The sequence below is a fragment of the Alosa sapidissima genome, chromosome 9 (assembly GCF_018492685.1).
Source record: "Alosa sapidissima isolate fAloSap1 chromosome 9, fAloSap1.pri, whole genome shotgun sequence".
NCBI lineage: Eukaryota > Metazoa > Chordata > Actinopteri > Clupeiformes > Clupeidae > Alosa > Alosa sapidissima.
In genome coordinates, this window is record NC_055965.1 from 13,764,712 (window position 1) to 13,787,799 (window position 23,088).

Sequence of the window (23,088 nt, forward strand, 5' to 3'; positions counted from 1 at the left end):
CATGCAGGCCCAAAAGTATTTTATCACATGGGCCCACATTCTCCAGCAGCACCCAATAAATAATTAGTATTTTTGTAAAATGTGACCACCTATTTTTGAATGTGATACCTTGACTGGCAAAGTATACGAGACAGCAAGGGTGTGTGTGTGTGTGTGTGTGTGTACTGCATATGGTCGTGGGCCTATTTGGAAGAAAGTCCAGTAAATCTTTTCTGATTTTCATTTGTCATTTTGTCTTGATTGAGATAGAGTGTAGTGCTGGAGAAGTGGTGTGTGCTCTTCCTACACAATGAAATAACTTTTTAACTTGGGTTAGGATTAAATAACAAATAATTGTGTATAGGTCAGTGTTTTTATTGAAGCAAAAAGGAACAAAGTATCCAGGAACTGTAATAATAGATACTTGATTTTAATTGTAAGCATTGCTACACTTTCTTACTCAGAAAGTTAAGTAACAAAATTACAGTAATCTGTTACTTTATAATTAGTTACCCCCAACACTGAATTTCGAAAGGTTGCCGCTAGTTGCAAGTCGTGTTGGTATTAAAAAATGTTGTGAAGGTATTAAAAAAGGTATTAAAATGTATTAAATTCAACTTAAGAATTTCTGTATATACCCTGTTTATGAAATACTTTAGCCAAACAAAGCCAAAGCACTGCAGGTTCTCGCAGAGCCAAATTGTCGGAGTGGAGAGGGTAATTTCAAAAGCCCTGAGAGACCTCCGAAAGCAGGTGACCCTGCACCAAATTAAGGTGAAGCGGGTAAAAATGGCCAGGTGTGTCTCCCTGGAGAACCTCAAAACATGCCGGGAGCAGTCCAAGTAGATGATACCCAAGCTGCTGAGTAAGTATGGAGCCTCATTTGACTTGTGCTGGCACACCCGCCAGCAGGAGTGGTATTAACCTCTGCTTGTCTGTGTTTGTGTTTTCAGAAGCCCTGGCCCAGGACAACTGCTTGGCAAACCGGCAGCGGTTCTACGCGTATTTTTGCGCATTTGTGGTCAGCCTCTACAGCCACCGCCTGGGGGTTATATCGAACATGGTGCTGGAGCAGGTGAAGGAGGCGGAGGAGGCGGGCTGCGTCCAAGAGGGATACATCGTGAATGTAAGCATCTTCCCTGTCTCCTTCGATTCGCATCCGCTCGTTGCCTGGGGCCTACTCACGATTCTCCTCTGTCTTTCCTCTCTCCGCAGGTCGACGACCACAAGACCGCCCGATCCTTCATGGCGGGGCAGCTTTTCTTGTGGCCCGAAGAATTTCAGTGGCTCCGGGACTGGGTGGCCATGCGGGGGACGGCCTACCCCCAGCCCCACAAGGACAATCAACTGGTATTTTTCACCGGGGGCCGGGGCCCAGCCAAGGACCTGAACACATACCTGAGGACAGCGTGGGCGGAGATGGGCCTGCCTGGCTTGATTCCAAGCAGGGTTACTGAGCTCTGCGGAACAATCAATTTGGCATATTTTTAATTTTGGCTCAGACGCCCTATATATACTGTATATATTATACTGATTTTTGAGACCTAAGTGCGTGGGCCCTGGTTGAACTGACGTGGAATGACCCCAAAGCTTAGGACCAAGTCCAAATGATACAGGATATTTCAGCACTACACCGTTTTGCTAAGCAGCCTGTTACGTAGACCATTAACACATGAAGAGCAGAATATTCAAGAAAAGCTTTTGCATTACCTCAAAAGTATATTTGAGATGCTTTGGGTAGTCAATGTGCATACATCAGACCCATCATTAGTCTGAAGGCCTTGGGAATATCAGAAATGTCCATAACAACAAGCTGTTCCTCCAAGACGAGACAAATGTCATTGGTCTCGTTTGGGACCACATATCTGCCGATCTCTTCAGACACAATCAGGATCCTGACACTGGTTCCATTCAAAGCGTATTGAACTGGATCTGTTGGCTGAAAAACAAAATCATCATTAAGCTAAATATTAAAATCATAACCAGGACAATTTTTATTATGCAGCAGTTTGTAATACAAAATACATTATATCAGTGTTCCATGCTATTCATGCTGATTTTTCCTTTGGTTTGAATTGAATCTATCCTTCTATTCAGCCAGTGGTTCCAAATCAAACGTTGTCATATGCTGAACCTTTCAACCTACCTCACAGGTCTTAAGAAAGCTTGAGGACTCTTCACGAAGGAAATGCGGCATGCCGAGCAAGACTGCCATCCGCTTATACTGATTTGAATCCTGAAATGCAAAAGTAAACAAACATGCAAACAAACAGACAGTGTTAAAACAGAAAAAGACATTTTCACATAACAAAATGAAAGATTCATGTGCAATACTCAAAGTCAAAGTCTGCTTTATTGTCAATTTCTTCACATGCCAAGACATACAAAGAGATCGAAATTACGTTTCTCACTATCCCACAGTGGAGACAAGACATATTTTACCAATTAAGTCCACAGACAAACATAGCATATCAAGTAAACAATAAAAAGTAAATAAGAAGGCACATACAATGAAGAAATAAGAGCAGCAAAATTGGGTTGAAATTGTGCAATTGTGCATAGACAGTCAATATAATAGTGTAAAGTCAGGCCAATAAATGGCTGAGGTAGTTCTGTTTGACTTAAGTAAGCAAGTGGCAAATTGGTGCAAGTTATGTAAGAGCAGCAGAAATGTGATAACGACTAAGATGCCCTGTGAAAGTTGAATATACAGTTGATTTAAATGAGCAATCCTGGTAAGGGCACTTCACGGTTTCCTTATTTCTCAGATGGCTACGCAAATGTGACAAATACTGTTTAAGGGGGCAGGAACGGCTGCGGTGTCCGTGCTTCAAAATGTAATGCCTTCTGATGTTTCTTTGATTGTAGGTTGAAAATGGGCAGAGTTTACAAATCCACTTCATGAACACTGCATCTTCATCAGCAACATACACAAATAACAAGCATCTGAGATTTCAATGTAAAAAAATATATAAATGAGATATCTCTGAAATATTATACAGCATACATTATGATGAACAATAGGCTATCTAGATCTAGGTATCTTTAACCTACATTAAACATGAAAAGAATAAAGTTGGTAGTCATTGACAAGAAATATGCTGTCCTAAGTAAAACATTAAACTAGACTGCATTTCCGGCGGGAACTGCAAAAGTGTGCTTGCCCTGGTCCGGTCACCAACGTGAGCAGACAGTGGCATACGCTATGCTGAACCTGGCTTGATCCAAGCATTCTAACAGTGCCTTTCAGTGTTGGAGCAGTGGCAATACCGCAAAAGCTCTAGGAGAGGGCTATTCAACTATTGGCTTGCGGGGTGAATGCGGTTTGTTGGATTTTACCTGTGGCCTGCCTTTGAATTTAGCTTCTACGACTAAGATCAAATCAATAAAATAAAACAACAGCAGTGATTAGCTGCAAAAATAAATAATGTCACGGGTCTTGCACCTCTCAAACTGGGCTATCGGGTAACCTAGAAGAATTGAAATGATGAAATATGACTAAGGAATTCAAATGCTGCTTGTTTGTCAGGATACTTTTTCACTGATTTATTTTAAAAATATGAGCTATGAGTGTGAATGTTATATATTCCATCCCCTAATTCTGTTTTACTGGTTTATTTGACAAATAATCTATATGGATTTGCTCTATAAAGACCTTATGTCTGTTTAGGATTGTTTTGAGAGCCTATTGATGTATCTCAGAATAAAGTAGTGTCCACAACATTAGTGATGGTTTTTTGTGTGTGTGAATGTATTTTACTTAACTCATTAAATGTAGCTGAATACTCATGAACGCATGTCTCAAATAGCCACAATAGGAGTACATTTTTGTGGCCCATAACGACCCAGTGGATCATGAAAATGTGCCAAAATTCCCATTCCTTGCTTGATGTTGGTACATTAATCCCATTCAGATTGCCACTTATCTGTGATGTAAGAGTTCAGTATAGGTTTAAGGTCTGGGGCACGGATTTGACATTCTGTGACTTCTTCATTGAGGGCTTGCTTAGCAGCACTGTCCACTTTCTCATTTCCCCTCAGACCAACATGGCCTGGGACCCAGCAAAAAACTACACTCAAGTTCTGGTTCTTTAGACGTTGAAGTTGATTAAGCTCAGCTTTGGTTGTACTTTTTGCGTGACATTAAAGCCTACTGGAAAGATTTTTAATTGCAATTTAATTTAATGCAATTTACTTTTACGATTAAATAAAATTAATTTATCCCTCTCACCCATAGTTTTCTATTTATTTACAAATGTACATAGGCCTACTGTAATTACATTTATACATAGTTATTCTACTGATCTTCATACTATTCATCCTGCACATAGACTTATTCTTACTACTCTTATGATGTTGTTTCTGCACTACAATGACACTGTTTCCACACTGCACATAGCTGTATGTTATGTACATATCTGTTATATATTTGTCATATTGAATATCCATAATTATTCTGTTTTATTATATTCTGTTAATACACTGCATATATCTATATTATTATTTCTACTATTATACTGTTACTGCTACATCTACATACATTATTCTACTTATTGTATGAGGTAACTGCTAATACACTGCACATATTTATATTTAATTCATATTACTCTAAACCACCTTCTGTAAATCAACTGTATACTACTGTCTACATTGCACTATATTTCTTGACCTGTCTCTGTATATTTCATCACCTTTCTATACTTTGCATCACATTGAATGCATACTGTAGGCTACATGAATCACAGCTAAGATCTTTGGTTGCTATGAAGGCCAGTCGTTCTAAATGGATGGTTGCTATGGCCAAAGGCCAGTTCTATCTCTGCCGTTGTCAAGCGGGCATATCCTAACCTTATCTTATTTGAAGCATCTCTATTTTACTTAGCCTACTTCCATACAGTGACTCCTATTAAGAAGTGGCCACTTCATTCACACTTACCGTGATCCACGCAGCAACATTATTAAATTAATCTGTCACCATATGCCTATGCCAACGTTTGCAAGGAGGAGAACATTTTAATTTGATTCACAATGAAACGTTACATTTAATGTACATGTTGACAATGAGTAGGCTAGTTTTGGTTGTTGTTGGTGGGGTTACTGCGTCCCTTAGTTATGCCTAACATGCAAAATTGTTCCCTCGCGATTGTTAGCTCCTAGATGCATTTCAAAACATCGTGACGTGAAATGCCACCACAATAAATTGTTCGGTCTTAGTGAGTTAGGAGTCTTCGCGACTTCTTTTAAGCTGTCACAGACTCAGGCGCTACTTTTAGGGCTAAAATGCTTCCCGAATTACTCTTAGTAAAAAAAAAATAGGAGTCCTAAAGTTACGAGAACAAGCATATCATATCAAATGACCATGGCATCACGCTAAGCAACATAAATCCCATACAGCAACATCTCCTCCCTAGCTTCTAGCCACACAAGAAATGAATAATGTTAAATCTCTGCTTAGCATGCTTCTCCGCTTAGTACGACGGAGTATTAGGGCCACACATGAAGACAACAAATATTTTTGCCATGGCGAGATTACACTCGACATGTTGACTTTAATGTCGACATGTCGACTTTAAAGTCAACATGTCGAGTCGACATGTTATTCTCGAAACTCGACATTTCGAGAATAAAGTTGAAATGTCATGTAGACGTAAAGATGTATTTAACATTAACGTGACATTGCTTGCTTATTCTTTCGTCAACTCCATGCTTGTAACAGAGATAGCTGTTTATTGTCCCTAGGTTTGCAGAAACACCTATTAATACGTAGCCTATGGAGTGCTGCCGACCACAGTTCATTACGGCCCAGAATGCCTTGCATGTCTTTACAACAAAACAACACAGTAAAACCTAAATGCCCGTAAACATATGCATTTGCATACTTGTAACATTTTTAATAATACTCTCCCATCATGATATTTAACAATAATGAAAAAAATTATTTGAATACCGTCAATGTGAAAACAACTCTATTATGTAAGCTATATATAGCTACTGTTCCCCTTGCTATTTCAGTTTGTAAGTCCATACTATCCCATGGCAGAGCAAGGATTTCATGATTGGGCAAGATTGCCTGGAGAAATTGTGGCTACCCAGAGGCATTGAGCATACTTGGAAGGCGTTGTGATAGAAGGTGAATGGTGCAAAGGTGAATGGTGAAAGTTACCAAATACCTGTGGGTGGTTTGCAAAATGATGGAAACTTTTGGAATATTTCTTTTTTTTTTTAGCTTATGCACCCTCACATTGGAGTCCCCAGTTCATATACAAAATTTGGTATCGATATGTGACAGTGTTCCTGAGATATGGACGACTTCCTGTTTCGGAGCTTCGCCGCCGATTTCGTTTGGCTGTGACGAGCAAACGCTTTCGAAAATCAAAAATCCTTCTAGTAGCTTTTGTGAGGCTTGGTCCAATGATAATGTACGTCAAGTTTCGTGGCGTTCGGACAAAATTTGTGACCTGTGAAAATTTAGTTTCGCTTTCTATTCAATCCAATATGGCGGACGAACGACACGCCCACTTGACGTCATCTTCTCGAGCAAGTTACACCGGTACTGCCCGGACGTTTTAAAGTTGGAACGGTGTCTCTGTCTCAAAGGGCCTAGGCACAGGAGCTGGAAAAAAATTAGGGAGACGGGAATAATAATAATATTAATAAGAAAACTTAAGAAGAACAATAAGTGTGCTGCTTTGCAAGCACACTTAATAACCAACAGTACAACTTCTACAACAACTTTCACAACATTATTTTACTCTTTTCTTACCACACTGAATTGTACTTCAATTTCAAGGTAAAGAAACATAAGCTTGCAAGGACGAAATGGCTGCAATGGCTGATCGTCCGGGCAAGCATAAGTTAGCTAACCATTACAGAAAACATTAAATAGCTAGCTAACCATTTGACTTACTGAGCTTAGACAAAAAACACCTCCTTAACTGATTTTGCACATTAGGGGGAAAAACTAAAGGATAGAGGAAATACATATTCTCTAGACTATCCATTAGTTGGTAGCTAGCTTTTACTGCTATGACTAGCAATCCTAGATGCTAGAAAATATTCCGCTCAGCAATAATATCCACTAATCTAACGGTTATATTAAATAATATAGGACTAGTTATATTCATTAAGTGTCTGTGTTCTTAAGTTTACTCACCACAAGCATTGGGTGGCAAAGGATTACGTTGGATGCAAGTTCAACTTTCTCCATGTGCTTTCCTTTGGAAAAGGCAGGTGGTGACGCGAATAGATTTGCCAATAGGTGGCAGTATAGTGCATACGGCTCTGTGTAGGGCTAGTTGTGTTAACTTTCGCATTTTGGTTGAAACAACAACATGCTTGTTCATTTAACTTAGAATGAAGTTGTGCCAGTAAAAACTTAGTATTTCTTTTTGTTTGGACAATTTCAATAGACTTAAGTTGTATCAACATAAGAAACAGACTTGAAACAACTAAATTGCCATGTTATTTTTTACAGTGTGTGTAGCTCACTGATCATTGGCAAAGGTCACTGATCATTGCCAAAGGACATCGTTGAAACTAATTGAACTCAATTGAACTCAATCTAACTAAATTGAATTGTCAACACTTGTAGAGCCTTTTAACCTTCATAACTCTTGCTCAGCTCGCCTAGGCTACTCTACATTGATTGAAAGCATCTGAATTCAATCTAAAATGGGCTTCCCCTCTGTGCTTCTCATCAATTCCTTTAAACTAAGAGACATGGTAGTTCCCTCATTGATGCCACTAGTAGTACCAAAGTCCTTTTAGGCAAGTCCCTCCACTCGGCGGCCATATACCAACGTTTTATGGGCACTCATCGGGCACAGTCTTTGGGTTGAACTGCGCGTGCGCAAGGCTTCACGACACCAATCTTGCTCCAGCGGCGAGATCACAACACATGATTGGCACGATGTCTTCACAACACACCATATGATTGGCTAAATGTATTCACATCACACCACATGATTGGCTCAATGTATTCACATGTCGACGTTTTGCCGAGGAAGGGTTGGGATATGTGTAGACAACGGCCATATTGGCGTGACAAACTAGCCCTATGCATTTCTATGGAGTATTTTTTGAGTGCTGTGTCTCCACATTAGAAAGTCTCTGGTAATACCAAAGTCCTTTTAGGCAAGTCCCTTCACTCGGCGGCCATATTGCAACGCTTTTTGGGCACTCATCGGGCATCCTATTCAGCAGAAATACGCGTGTGCAAGGCTTCACGACACCAGAGCCCGTTTACGGAGAGCCGGATCACTCCCTATTAACTCCATTGTACCTGCAATCTGCTGCAGTTCCGCTAGGGGCGATCACGAATAAGTGCAAAAACAATGGGGGTCTATGGAGCTAGACGGCTAAATGTGTCTCTTTCACCTGGTTGTCGTTGAAAAATCGAAGATTGGATTGTGGTTTCTGCAAGATCAATATGGATTATAGGTCAAAAGTTCAATGAACGAGTACTTACGTCCTTTCGATTTCTTACAGGTTGGGTCGTTGTTGCCCACAACACACTAGCTTTCTGCTAATGAATGATGTCATTGACGCATTTGAAAGGCTTTTTAGAACAAATAAGTGACTCAAAAAATATAATACTCAGCGGTGTGTATTTTCTCTGCCCCCTCTTTTGCATGCAACATTCAAATTTCTGGGCAAAAAATTATATCCTGAGAAAAGTGGATTTGAGGGGTACAGCTCCATAGACCTTCATTCATTCTGCACTTGTGGACGAGCGCCCTCACGTGAAACAGAGAAGGAACTGCAACCAGTTCAGTTCCCCTTATTAGACATTCTCTCCTATTCTCTCTTCTCCAGTAGCAGAATAACCTCCATTGTCCAATTTAGTCTTGGAAGATGAGAATGATTTCACTCACTGTTATTGAAACACAAGTTTGTTTAGCTGACGCTGTCACATCTTGGGAGATAGGTGGTCGTAGACTTCTGTGGACGACTTACAGTAGCCTAAACCTGCTGACTTCTTTCACTGCCACTTGTGAGTCTGAATGTCATCTTGGTTTTCTGACTGTACCCCTTCCCCTGATTTTCAGATGTGTTACGGCATGTAGTGCTACTTTGCTTTTACTCTACAGAAGGGGTATGGGTGATCATGGGTGGATGGTGCCCATAAAACATAAAACCTCCGCAGCATTTCCTTATACTTTGTCTCATTTCCCTCCCAATTTTCCATTTTGATATTGTACTTGTGACTTAATAAAACCCTTAGCCTACCTACGAGCCCTGTTGACCTTTTGTTATTTCTCTTGTGGTCAGTGTACTGTAGCTGGCCATAACAAGATGTCATGAGCCCTCTCACTCCACCGGGTTACCACCTTAAGTGGTTTCCATTATCTTCCACTCTGCTCACCACTCTCTCTCTACTCAGCCTAACTAGCTCCACCTGTCCCTGCTCTGCTCTGCTCTGCTCTAATTACTCTGCCAGCTGCGCTGCATTACCCACTAACCTCTCCCAGTATTTAAAGCCCTGTCTTTCAGCTCTCCTTTGTCAGATCGTCTGCAAAGCTCACACCCGGAACCTGTTTGCTCGCGCTTCTGGCTCACGCTTGTTTTGTGACCCCGGACCTGCCTGAATCTTGGATTCTCTTCTGCCCCAGAAAACCAGACCTGCTTTCTGCCGTAACGACTCCTGACTACTCTTCGATCCCGGTAACTCTGACCAGCCTTCTGCCTTGCTACTACGAATTTGGATCTCCCTTGAACTGTACTTCTGCCTCGTTTCATTCGCCCTGTTGTGTCTGTGTTCCCCCCCCAGGACTTCCGGACCACCCACCACCGGCGTCATAGGACGCATCGGTGCCACTGGGGGGGACACAGTCACAGCACATTGGACGGAACCCCTGTATCCCTGTTATTCCCCTGGAATAACCCCTGGAGCCTTCACTCACTCCCTACTTCCCTTTTCCCTGAAGTTTAATAAACTTTCTGGTGTGACGCAATTGTGGTCCTCTGGTCGTCTGTCTGAACCGTGACAGTACGATCTGACCATCATGGACTCAGCGCACACTTCCCCCGACATGGAAACCGACGAACCTGAGCAACCCACCGCCATGCAACGCCTGGAACACACTGAGAGAGGGCTAGCCCGCATGAGCGGCGACATCGCCTCCCTGCTTCAGGTCGGCCACCAACAGCATCAGCAGTTCCAGCAGCAGTTCCAGCAGCAGCAACAGCTCGCCATGATCATCCAACTCCTCACCAACCTTACCCCAGCCACTCCGCCCACCGGCCCAGTTCCAGGCAGTCTGCCCACCAGCCCTGCCCCCGAGTTACCTGCCCCGGTCATTGCAGCCGCTGCTCCGGAACCCAAGATTGGAAACCCCGAGCGGTTCAACGGCGATTCAACCCAGGTCCGGCCATTCCTGACTAGCTGCCGACTTCAGTTCTCCTTGCAGCCAAGGACCTTCGCCACGGAAGGGGCTAAAGTTGGGTATGCCATCACTCACCTGACGGGCCGAGCTCGACTCTGGGGAACAGCGGAGTTCGAACGTCAAACCCCCGCATGTGCAACCTTCGACCTGTTTGCTGAGGAGATGCTGAAGGTGTTTGACCTGGATTCACCAACCGCAGAGGCGTCTCGTGAACTGTTCAGTATTCGGCAAGGCAGACGTACAGTCGCAGACCATTCCATCGACTTCCGAACCCTGGCAAGACGAAGTTCTTGGAACACACCATCGTTGGTGGACGCGTTCTTCCATAGCTTGGCCGACTATATCAAGGACGAGTTGGTCTCCCATGAACTGCCTTCCACTCTCGATGAAGCCATCGCACTGACTGTCCGGATCGACAGAAGGATACAGACCCGTAGTCGTGAGAGGGGGCGCCAAGGTCCACCAACTACCGGCATTCGGGGAGATCCGACTGGGCTCCTGTCATCTACTGCCACTCACCCAAGTCAGATTGACCAGTCTGAGCCCATGGAGATTGGGCGAGCCTCTCTCACTCCTGCAGAGCGCCAGCGCCGCTTCACCTCAAACCTCTGCCTCTATTGTGGAGGTGATGGACATCGTGTGGTAACCTGCCCTTTAAAAAGCCGAAGCTCACCGGGCATAGGAGGAGTCCGGTTGAGCTCAATGACCATCCAGTCCTCCGACCGCAAACCCCTGCTGCAAGTTCACCTCCGCCTCTCTGACTCAACTCACACCCTGGCTGCTCTGGTGGATTCTGGCGCCGAAGCCAACATAATGGACATCAAGCTGGCACGCCAACTGGGACTGGAGAACCACCGTTTGACACCTCCTATTCCTGCCCGGGCACTGGACGGACACTTACTCGGATCGGTCACTCATGTCACGGCCCCGGTCTCGATGGGTCTGTCCGGAAACCATCAAGAAACTATCCAGTTTCACCTGCTCCCCTCTCCAGGCCAACCCCTCATCCTGGGTTACCCATGGCTCCGCCGGCACAACCCTCAGCTCGACTGGGTGACCGGGGTGATCAGGGAGTGGGGAGAGGACTGCCACCGAACCTGCCTGCTTGCTGCCGCACTACCCCCTCGGCCAATACCCACTAACTCCGCTCCTGACCTCTCCAATGTCCCAGAATGCTACCATGGTCTCAGAGAAGTGTTTAACAAAGCAAGAGCCACATCTCTGCCCCCTCACCGACCGTACGACTGTGCCATCGACCTCCTCCCTGGAACAGCCCCTCCAAAGGGCCGTCTTTATTCGTTGTCTGCTCCTGAAAGAAAGTCCATGGAGGACTACATCAACGACTCTCTGTCCGCAGGATTAATCCGTCCATCTTCATCTCCTGCTGGTGCTGGCTTCTTCTTTGTGGGGAAGAAGGACGGATCTCTTCGCCCCTGCATCGACTACAGGGGACTCAACGACATCACAGTGAAGAACCGTTACCCTCTGCCTCTGCTCACCTCTGCCTTTGAGTTGCTCCAGGGAGCCACTGTTTTTACCAAGTTGGATCTCAGAAACGCTTACCACCTAGTGCGGATCCGGGAGGGAGATGAATGGAAAACCGCATTCAATACACCAACAGGCCACTACGAGTATCTGGTTATGCCTTTTGGCCTCACCAATGCTCCTGCTGTGTTCCAGGCTCTAGTGAATGATGTGCTGCGGGACATGTTAAACAAGTTTGTCTTCGTTTACCTGGATGACATCTTAATCTACTCCAGAAACCTGTCTGAACACACCCGCCATGTCCAGCAAGTCCTTCATCGTCTCCTGGAGAATTCCCTCTACGCCAAGGCAGAGAAATGTGAGTTTCACGTCAAGACAGTGGCCTTCCTGGGGTACATAGTGGCAGAGGGAAGTATCCAAATGGATCCTGCCAAAATATCAGCAGTCACTTCATGGCCAGTTCCGGAGAACAGAAAGAAGCTGCAACAGTTTCTGGGGTTTGCTAACTTCTATAGAAAGTTTATCCGGAACTACAGTACCATTGCTGCCCCTCTCACTGCTCTAACCAGCACCAAGCAACCCTTCACCTGGACCCCAGCAGCCGACAAAGCCTTCAGTACCCTCAAGGTAAGGTTCACCTCCGCTCCCATCCTCCAGATGCCTGATGTGGACCGGCAATTCATTGTGGAGGTGGACGCCTCGGATGTGGGAGTTGGTGCTGTGATTTCTCAGTGGGCTGCGGAGGATAGGAAGCTCCATCCCTGTGCCTTTTTCTCACGTCGGTTGTCCCCCTCTGAGTGCAATTACGACATAGGGAACCGAGAGCTGCTGGCTGTGAAGCTTGCCTTGGAGGAGTGGCGTCACTGGCTGGAGGGGTCCACCATTCCATTTCTCGTTTGGACCGATCATAAGAACTTGGAGTACATCCGCACGGCCAAACGGTTGAACTCCAGGCAGTCCCGCTGGGCCCTGTTCTTCACCAGGTTTAATTTCACTCTGTCATACCGGCCTGGATCACGCAACACCAAGCCAGACGCCCTCTCCCGTCAATTCCAGAAGGATGACACCCCCTCCAAGGATCCTGTGTCGATTCTGCCAAGTCCCTGCATCGTAGCAGCTCTGACCTGGGCTGTTGAGGAACAGGTGCTGGAAGCTCTCCGTAACCAGCCAGGTCCCAGCGCTTGCCCAGCTGACCGCCTTTTTGTCCCCGAAAACCTGAGGTCCCAGGTCATTCAGTGGGGACATGACTCCCGCCTAGCTTGTCACCCTGGCTCCACCCGCACTTACAACCTGCTCGCCCAGAGGTTCTGGTGGCCCTCTCTGAGAAGGGATGTACGGGAATTCGTCCAAGCCTGCCCCATCTGCAACCAACACAAGTCGTCCTGCCAGCCCCCAGCCGGATTGCTGCAGCCCCTGCCTGTGCCCAGACGTCCCTGGTCTCACATCGCCCTTGACTTTGTCACGGGGCTGCCCCCTTCAAGTGGCATGACCGTCATTCTCACCATAGTTGACCGATTCAGCAAGATGGCACACTTCGTTCCCCTCCCCAAGCTCCCAACCGCCAAGGAGACCGCCCAGGTGGTCCTGGAACACGTCTTCCGGATCCACGGACTGCCAAAGGATGTAGTTTCTGACCGTGGCCCACAATTCTCCTCCGCCTTTTGGAAGGAGTTCTGTCACCTGCTGGGAGCCACAGTCAGTCTGACTTCCGGATTCCATCCCCAATCCAATGGGCAGTCAGAGCGGGCAAATCAGGAGCTCGAGAAGGCACTGCGATGCATGACCTCACGCAACCCCCACTCCTGGTCGCAGCAATTGACATGGGTGGAGTACGCACACAATTCTCTGACCTGCTCTGCCATCGGTATGTCCCCCTTCCAATGTGTTTATGGATACCAGCCTCCTCTATTTGCCAGCCAGGAAGGGGAGGTTACTTGCCCATCTGCTCTTGCTTTTGCCCGTCGATGTCGCCGCACCTGGTCACAAGCCCGAGCCACACTCCTCAGATCCGTTGCCAGCTACACTACCGGGGCCAACCGTCGGAGAATTCCTGCTCCCACCTACCATGTTGGTCAAAGGGTGTGGTTGTCATCGAGGAACCTGCCACTCAGGGTGGAGTCGCAAAAGCTGGCACCTCGGTTCCTTGGCCCATTCCCTATCATAAGAGTGATTAGCCCAACTGCTGTCCGGCTCCAACTGCCTAATTCCATGAGGGTGCACCCCACTTTCCATGTGTCTAAGATTAAGCCCATTCATGAGAGTCCGCTGGTCCCTGCTGCGCCTTCTCCTCCTCCTCCACGGCTCGTCGATGGTGGTCTAGTTTACACTGTCCGCCGCCTGCTTCGGTCCAGACGGAGGGGTAGGGGTCTCCAGTACCTCATTGACTGGGAGGGCTATGGACCTGAGGAAAGGACCTGGGTGCCGGCTAGTCGGATTGTGGATCGGACTCTCATCACCGCCTTCCACCAACGGCATCCTGATCAACCTGCAATCCGTAGGGGCCGCCCCAGAGGGGTCCCTAACCGTCCTGCCCGCCCAGCTTCCCATCCTGTGCCTGACCCTGTCTCGGGACCTGTCCCATCTCCCGACCACGATGGGGATGAGGATTCCTCCGAGGATGAGGACGTTCACTCGGACCGTTCGGAGGAGTTCTAGCCCTCCTCCGGCTCCCCTCCTCCCGCCCGGCGTGGTGTTGCTCTTGGGACTTCTGGGGCCGTCCCTTGGGGGGGGGGGGTTCTGTCATGAGCCCTCTCACTCCACCGGGTTACCACCTTAAGTGGTTTCCATTATCTTCCACTCTGCTCACCACTCTCTCTCTACTCAGCCTAACTAGCTCCACCTGTCCCTGCTCTGCTCTGCTCTGCTCTAATTACTCTGCCAGCTGCGCTGCATTACCCACTAACCTCTCCCAGTATTTAAAGCCCTGTCTTTCAGCTCTCCTTTGTCAGATCGTCTGCAAAGCTCACACCCGGAACCTGTTTGCTCGCGCTTCTGGCTCACGCTTGTTTTGTGACCCCGGACCTGCCTGAATCTTGGATTCTCTTCTGCCCCAGAAAACCAGACCTGCTTTCTGCCGTAACGACTCCTGACTACTCTTCGATCCCGGTAACTCTGACCAGCCTTCTGCCTTGCTACTACGAATTTGGATCTCCCTTGAACTGTACTTCTGCCTCGTTTCATTCGCCCTGTTGTGTCTGTGTTCCCCCCCCAGGACTTCCGGACCACCCACCACCGGCGTCATAGGACGCATCGGTGCCACTGGGGGGGACACAGTCACAGCACATTGGACGGAACCCCTGTATCCCTGTTATTCCCCTGGAATAACCCCTGGAGCCTTCACTCACTCCCTACTTCCCTTTTCCCTGAAGTTTAATAAACTTTCTGGTGTGACGCAATTGTGGTCCTCTGGTCGTCTGTCTGAACCGTGACACAAGATGTCTACTAAGAGTCAAATGCAGGCCGTTCAAGTCCAAATGTGCAACAAGGATGTACAGTGCCTAAGTATTCACCCCCTTGGATATTTCCACTTTTACTGCTTTTATAAATGGAATCTTGATCAATTTAATTTGACCTTTTTTACAATAATTTACCAGAATCCCCTCTTTAATGTCAAAGTGAAAGCAGATTTATACAAAGTAATATTAATTAATTAAAAATATATAATGCAAAATAAACAATTGCATAAATATTCAAGTCAGCATTTAGGTGCAGCTTTGATTAGAGCAATGGAGCCAGAGTCTGCGTGGATAGGTCTCAGTTAGGCTTGCACATCTTGATACTGCAATTTTATTTTGCGAAACTGCTCAAGCTCTGTCAGGTTGGAAGGGGATCGGGTGTGAACAGCCCTTTTGAAGTCCAGCCACAGATTTTCTATAGGATTGAGGTCTGGGCGTTGACACAGCTTCTCCAGAACATTCATCTTACTGTGTTTCTGTGTCATTTTTGCTGTATGCTTCGGCTTATTGTCTTGTTGCAAAGTAAATCTCCGCCCAAGTTGTAGTTTTCAATCAGAAAACTTTGAATCAGATTATCCTCCTGGATTTCCATATATTTTGCTGAATTCATTTTACTTTTACCTTTACAAGCTATTCAGGGCCTGCTGCCAAGAATTATCCCCACAGCATGATGCTCCCATCATCAAATGCTTCAAATTAGGGATGGTGTGTTTTTGGTGATGCATAGTGTTTGGTGTCCGCCAAAAATGGCATTTAGTCTGATGGCCAAAAAAGCTACATTTTGGTCTCATCAGACCAACGAACCTTCTTTCATTTGACCTCCCACATGCCTTTGGGTGAACTTTAGTCGAGATTTAATAAGAGCTTTGCCTCTCACCCATAGAGCTTTGACTGGTGAAGAACTCGGGCAAAAGTTGTTGTATGCATAGTTTCTCCCATCACAGCTGCTGAGGCTTTTAACTTCTTCAGAGTTGTCACTTGCTGGCCTCCCTCAGCATTATTCTTTTTGAACAGTCACTCAGTTTGTGGTGAAGGCCTGCTCTAGGCAGATTTGCAGATTTGGCACATATGCCATATTCCTTATATTCCTTATTGATGGATTTCACTGAACTCCAGGGGAGTTTTTGTATCCACTTATGCTTTTCAGTAACCTTTTTTTTTGTTGTTTGGAGTGTTATTTTGTCTTCATGCAGATGGCCCAAGGAATATATCAGCATCAGACAGTTCTTCTGGTTATGGTTACATAGTGGAGGGCAGTTTAGTGACTCTGACAGGCAGCAGTGATGCCAACCCACCAGTGCACAACTACACCTGGTACAGGAGGAGTGGAGATAAAACTGCAGGTGGCAACAGGACAGAAGTACAGCATCACCAACCTCAGCTCTCAGGCCAGAATAATTTTTAATAAGGTTGGGGACAAGAATTCTTCTGATCTTCTGGTGAACGTTTATTTCAGTTGTTTCTTTGAGTTGTTTGGAGTGTTATTTTGTCTTCATGGTGGATTTATAGCCAGGAATACTGATTGACCAGTGGCTGGACTTTCAAGATTTTATATTACTATACTATACACATTCACTGCACTCAGGCCATCTCCATTTCACTTATTGTGAGACTATTAGCCACAATTACTTTGTAGAAATTTGCTTTCACTTTGACATGAACTGGAGTGCATCACTTCAATATCTGACAAAAAGACCCTGAACAAACTGATCAACATCTTGGACAATGAGTGTCATCCACTCCACAGCACAATTGTAAAGCAGAAGAGCCTGATCAGCTGGAGACTTCGCTCACTGCCTTGCACAACAGACAGACTGAGGAAGTCATTTGTCCCCAGGGCCATTGAACTGTTCAATGCTTCACTTAAGGGAAGAGCAGGGATGGATTACTGGACGGGCCTACCGGGCCCAAGCCCAGGGGCCCAAGGGGTCAGGGGGCCCTTAAGCCCAAGTCTTTGCATGAAATCATTGCCTCAATATCAACACATCAGGATGTAGGCTATGAATCTGATTGAATTTAGTATTGGCCATCCCCAAAATGCACCAGAATACAGGAAATCACATCAAACAAATTTAAACATTTCTGAGGGAGGACCCCCAAACCCCACTTCCACATATGCGACAATTAGTGGGGGGCCCTTAATACATCTGGGCCCAGGGGCCCGAAAGTTCATAATCCGTCCATGGGGAAGAGGAGAGATAGACTTCTCCGCATAGTCTGTCTGCCTCTCCACCCTCTCCATGTTTGGGTACTGTCTGTCCACTAGCCACTTTTTACCACTGTCTTACTGCCTCACTGTTTGCGTGCTATATTAGCACATATGCATAACCCCTCCCTCCATGCCACTGCCGGATTGTGGCCACACTTATACCTTTTCTTAATATAGTTTATATATATATGTATTTTTTTCTATAGTTTTTTTTATATTACCTTGCCTACTCTCTGATATGTCCATATTTATTTTACACTGGTCTCTAGACTTTATTCTTGCACTGTTGCACTGTTGGACTTACTCATTTGCACCATCACCATGACACTCACTCACACAGAGCACCTTATACCTTACTATGCACAGAGAATCACAGGCTCAGTCCCTGCCTCAGTCATTGCAAGCACCTCTTGATTAATCACCCACTATGTGGATACTGTTTTTAGAATTGATTTAGATTAAGTGTTATTTAGTATAATTTGTATTTTAGTATATTCTTTATCTTCTACTGTCCTTATTGCTTATTTGTGTTTTTTATATTATATACTTTTAATTACTTTTTTCTGCTGTTAGTGAATGTGTGTGTGTGATGTCTGTATGCTACTGAGACCTTGAATTTCCCCTTGGGGATCAATAAAGTATCTATCTATCTATCTATCTATCTATCTTATATAATTTTTAACAACCTGCATAAAATGTGGGACAGCCAGGCCCCTTTTCTATTGAATGAGTATGTTATCACTAGATACATCTACTGGAAATATTTGCTGCCAGTTTCTATTTCAACAGAAGAAGGATGTGTGTAGATAACTGAATGTTGACACACAATCAGTTCCTCCTCCAGTGATTTCTACAGGGCCTGTCTTGTGTTGATCATTTAGACTTTTTGTTAAGAGCCAGAGTCACTTTCAACCAGTAAGTAAGTACAAAATATGACTAAAACTGTTATTATTTTTCTTTCTTTCTTTCTTTCTTTCTTTCTTTCGTGCATGTATATATCAGGTGAAAATGCAGTTTTGGTTTTCCCATCTTGTAATGTGTGGTACATAACCATCTTCCGCTCACACTCTTTTTTTAGCATTTGGTGTAACTGACGAAACCTCTTGTATATTTGGGAAACCTTTTATGATTGAAATGAGCTTCTGTTGTTTTCTTATGCAGGATGGTACAGTCATGAATGTGGTATTCACTAGTTTGGTGTTGATTCTGCTCTTCCATCCAGGTTTGAAACTTTTCACTAATACATCCTGTATTCACTAATACATCCTGTATTCACTAATACTAAGGTGCTGTGGTTTCAGCTTCCTCTAGCAGTTTAGTGTGTCTTCACCACACCCAGGGTCAGCTGTCTGTCATATTTCCCACTTATAGCGCAGCATGGCAGTTCAAAGATATATTGTGACAAAGGGGCCAAGACAGTCACCATATAATAACAGTCAATACACCGTTGAGTAGAGTGGTCTATTTAGCATGCGACCTCATGAGCACACATTTAGTCTTTTGCAAATTGCATTCTACACTTTATTGTGTACACAACAACAAGCTACTGAGTAAATGAATAAAGCTGAAATAATATCCAACGTTGTGAGTTGTTATGGTTATAGTTTGGTTTTATTGGTACTTATAAGCACACATACAAAGATCTATTTTGTGATGCATCTCAGGGATGATACTGAATTAAACGCTGAAACGAGAATTGTTGGTTTGCTAGGAATAGTCCACTGTAAGAAAGTGCATAATGTGCAGCCATATCCCAATGTGTGACTCAAGTAAGCCATGTTTGTGATTTCACCTTAGGTAGTCTCGACTCCTGGGGAGTAAACTATGCCACGCAAAGCAAATGTGCCCCTCTGGGTTCAACAGTAGACATTGGATGCTCCTACACATATCCCAGTTATTACACAATCAAAAGCACAATTTGGAAGAGAAATTACATATCACTGTATTTTAACGAATATAGTCGTTCAATATATCTGGGTGACAAATATAAGAACTGTACCCTGATGATAAAAGATCTGAGATACAGAGATACAGGAGAATATAAATTCAGATTTGAAACATATTCAACTGGATGGACTGCTCAATCAGCCTTCAAACTGTACGTCACAGGTAATCTATTTTTTTTTCTGCACCAATGTCAGGAAATATTTTATCTTTGTAAAACAACAACAGAATAATTGACAGTATAACTTTTCATTTAATTTCTCAGCTCTGCTGGTAGAGATGAGTCCAGCCACAGTGACAGAGGGTCAGAGTGTGACTCTAACCTGCAGCACCACCTGCCCTCTGAGCACCAACACCACCTACACCTGGTACCAGAACACACAGCTTGTTACTAGGCAACACACGACAGACAACAAGCTGATCCTCAACCCAGTCAGCAGTGGAGACTCAGGCACTTACTCCTGTGCAGTTAAAGGACACGAGACTCGTCCCTCACCTGACGTGACCCTCAGTGTCCAGTGTGAGTACATGGGGTTTGTTTATTTATTTATTTGTTTGTTTGTTTGTTTACCGTTGAGTATGACCAAAGTCCTTTTAGGCAAGTCCCTCCACGCTTCCAAGCTCCACGCTTTTTGGGCACTTATCCGGCATCTATTTCGACAGAAATGCGCGTGCGCAAGGCTTCACGACACCAACATGCTCCAGCGGCGAGATCACATCATGATTGGCACAATGTCTTCACAACAAACCACATGATTGGCTCAATGTATCCACAACACACCACATGATTGGCTCAATGTATTCACATGTCGACGTTTTGCCGCGGAAGAGCTGGGATATGTGAAGACAACGTTACAAACTAACCCCATGCATTTCTACGGAGGATTTTTTGAGTGCTGTGTCTCTTCATTAGAAAGTCTCTGGTATGACTGCCTATTTCCATGTTTGTCTGCATATTTGATCAGTAATATCTGTATGTTTAAACACAAGTTTTTGTGTGTGTGTGTCAGAAATGTATCATTTACTAGTACAACATCAACTATGTCAACTGTGTTTTTTAAATGCAGATGGCCCAAGGAATATATCAACATCAGACAGTTCCTCTGGTTACAGAGTGGAGGGTGATTCAGTGACTCTGATCTGCAGCAGTGATGCCAACCCACCAGTGCACAACTACACCTGGTACAGGAGGAGTGGAGACAAAACTGCACAGGTGGCAACAGGACAGAAGTACAGCATCACCAACCTCAGCTCTCAGACCAGCGGACGGTACTACTGCCAGGCAGAGAATGAGGTTGGGGACAAGAATTCTTCTGATCTTCTGGTGAACATTTATTGTGAGTACTGTAATGGGGTTGTTGTTTGTCTGGTGGAAGAAATGCTGAAAAGTTATGTGCAAAATGTTATATATGAAAGTAATTATATGATAATTAATGTTCTCATTCAGTTAATTATATAATTTGTTTTGAACTTTAAAAATGAGCCTCAAATAATACTTCAGTTCGACCGAGTCCCAGAGTGAAGCTCAGTTAGCCTCATCTAGAGTAGAGAATGCCAGCATGACACGCCTTTGTGGATCTCCGATGATCCTATTTTGCCTTGAAACAGATGCCCCAAGGAACACCTCAGCAACGGTCACTCCCTCTGGTAACACAGTTGAGGGCAGTTCAGTGACTCTGACCTGCAGCAGTGATGCCAGCCCACCTGTGTCTACCTACACCTGGTACAAGAGCAGTGGAACTGAAACCATTCTCAGAGGCCCTGGGCCACATCTGAACCTCACTTTGGCCTCTGGTGATGGTGTAGTTTACCACTGTGAGGCACTCAATGAAGTGGGCTCCCAGAACTCGACCGTGGTAGAGGTCATTTTAAGAGGTGTGATGTAACATGGAAGCCTTTATTTTTGTGAGAAAATTATTGATTGTATATGTTGGTCAAGTGATTTGACTTTTTTGGTATTGTTTTCTTTTAATTTCACGCAGGTGGTACCGCACATCAGACTGTATTCCCCCTCATAGCAGTGGGAGTGGCACTGGTTGTGGCTCTTACTCTGGTGACTGGGATTGTCTGTTGTAGGTGTGCTTGCTCATGTTTTAACCTAAGTTTTGAAATCAATTACACATACATATTCACATGAATGCATACTATGTAGGCTGTTAGTTGACACACACTACTGTCTATGAGTACTGTATGTTTGACAGGGGGATGTGTATTTCAGAAAAAGGAAAAAGAAGGCATCAACAGAGGTCACACAAAGGACATCGGATGACGGACAGATGAGACTACTGAGAGAGGGCTTGCAAGACACTGAAGAGGTCAGCCAGTCTTAGGGAATGATCAGACAGGACGCGGTTTTTTTTAATGTTGTTTAATGTTGCATTAAGCGTTTTGCACCCTGCTTATGCACCCAGTGCGCCTCGCGTTTTTTGTGACTAATGCGCCTCGTGTTTTTGCGGAGGTACCTTGAGTGCTTCAAATTGAAAAAAGTTCAACTCCAAGCGGAAAAGTGCCCGTGTTTTTATGAAAAGATAGTACACCGTCCTGTCTTGTCGCACCCTTACACAGACATTGTAATTTATTTGCAAGGACGAACTAGTTATGGTGATACAGATGCCAATGCTTTTTACAAAGATTGTGGTGTACGCATTCCTCTGTACTCTAGTATCTCTCCACCCTCTACAGGGAGACTCCATTCATGTGTATGATGACATCTCGGCAGCGGCCGGGACCTCTGACCAAGCGGTCTCAGGGGGAGACAGAGTGGACTCAGGGGAAAATGAAGATGACGTCCAGTATGCCAGTGTCCAGTTCAAGGCCAAAAACAAGGACGCGGCGGTGCAGGACGCTACAGCCATGCAGTCTCAGAAGGATGAAGAGGAGGAGGAGGAGGATGTTGAGTATGCCTCAGTGAAGTTCTCCAGTCTCTCCAATGCAGTCAATACGTAAGTCGCATGTACCTTCCCAGTACTCATATGGAAAGCACCATTACTCCTCTAAAGGTCATGTTCATTGTCTATGTAGAATATAATAGTATGTTTACACACATGATGACCCATTTCTGGAATTTATGGAACTTTTATTTGCTGCCAGTCTTGGCAAGGACTCTCTGGCAGAAAAGATATTGTATCACAATGGGATCTTCCTGGGTAAATAATGGATACATTAAACAAATCTATTAATTCTATAATCTTATTTCAAAATGGGATACAATTGCAATGTTTTAAATATGTTTCGCCCGGTTGCCCTTGGCTTCCAAATTGTTACAAGTGGCAACCAGATTTGGTTAGCTTTGAAACCAAAATCTCATGCCTGGTTGCCAAGCTGGCAACCAATTTTAACCACTTTTAAAAGTTAATGTTGAGCCCTGATGTATAGCAATTTGAATTTCAGTTGAGCTGTATGTTTTAATAAGTATGCTTGAATAAAATACTCTGAAGTGAACTTATATGATGTATAGTTATTGGTAATAGTAGAAGCGGTAGTAGAGGCCTAGAAATAGTAGTTTATGTTTATGGTATTTGGCAGACACTATTTTACAGTATATCAACACTACATTGAAACAATGAAAATAATGAGTATTCATATTAACATAAACATACAAACCATAAATCGTAACATTTAAGAAAATTAA

General features: G+C 44.6%; 1 protein-coding gene across 1 annotated transcript; it reads left to right on the plus strand.

Annotated features, from left to right (window-relative positions):
* Positions 1-18,521: 18,521 nt before the first annotated feature.
* Positions 18,522-22,848, plus strand: LOC121718294 (B-cell receptor CD22-like). The gene is made up of 8 exons (XM_042103256.1): positions 18,522-18,735; positions 19,311-19,622; positions 19,723-19,977; positions 20,525-20,794; positions 21,066-21,332; positions 21,440-21,533; positions 21,676-21,772; positions 22,140-22,848. Exons 1-8 carry the CDS (start codon positions 18,639-18,641, stop codon positions 22,401-22,403), a joined length of 1,656 nt encoding a protein of 551 aa, XP_041959190.1. The 5' UTR covers positions 18,522-18,638; the 3' UTR covers positions 22,404-22,848.
* The last annotated feature ends 240 nt before the right edge of the window (positions 22,849-23,088 follow it).

What these genes read in the sequence shown, in the direction of transcription:
- LOC121718294 (XM_042103256.1), top strand. Translation starts at nt 18,639, where the DNA reads ATGATTGAAATGAGCTTCTGTTGTTTTCTTATGCAGGATGGTACAGTC. An exon ending in CGTGACCCTCAGTGTCCAGT is followed by an intron (nt 19,978 to 20,524) that starts GTGAGTACATGG and finishes TTTTAAATGCAG; the next exon opens with ATGGCCCAAGGAATATATCA. An exon ending in GCTTGCAAGACACTGAAGAG is followed by an intron (nt 21,773 to 22,139) that starts GTCAGCCAGTCT and finishes CACCCTCTACAG; the next exon opens with GGAGACTCCATTCATGTGTA.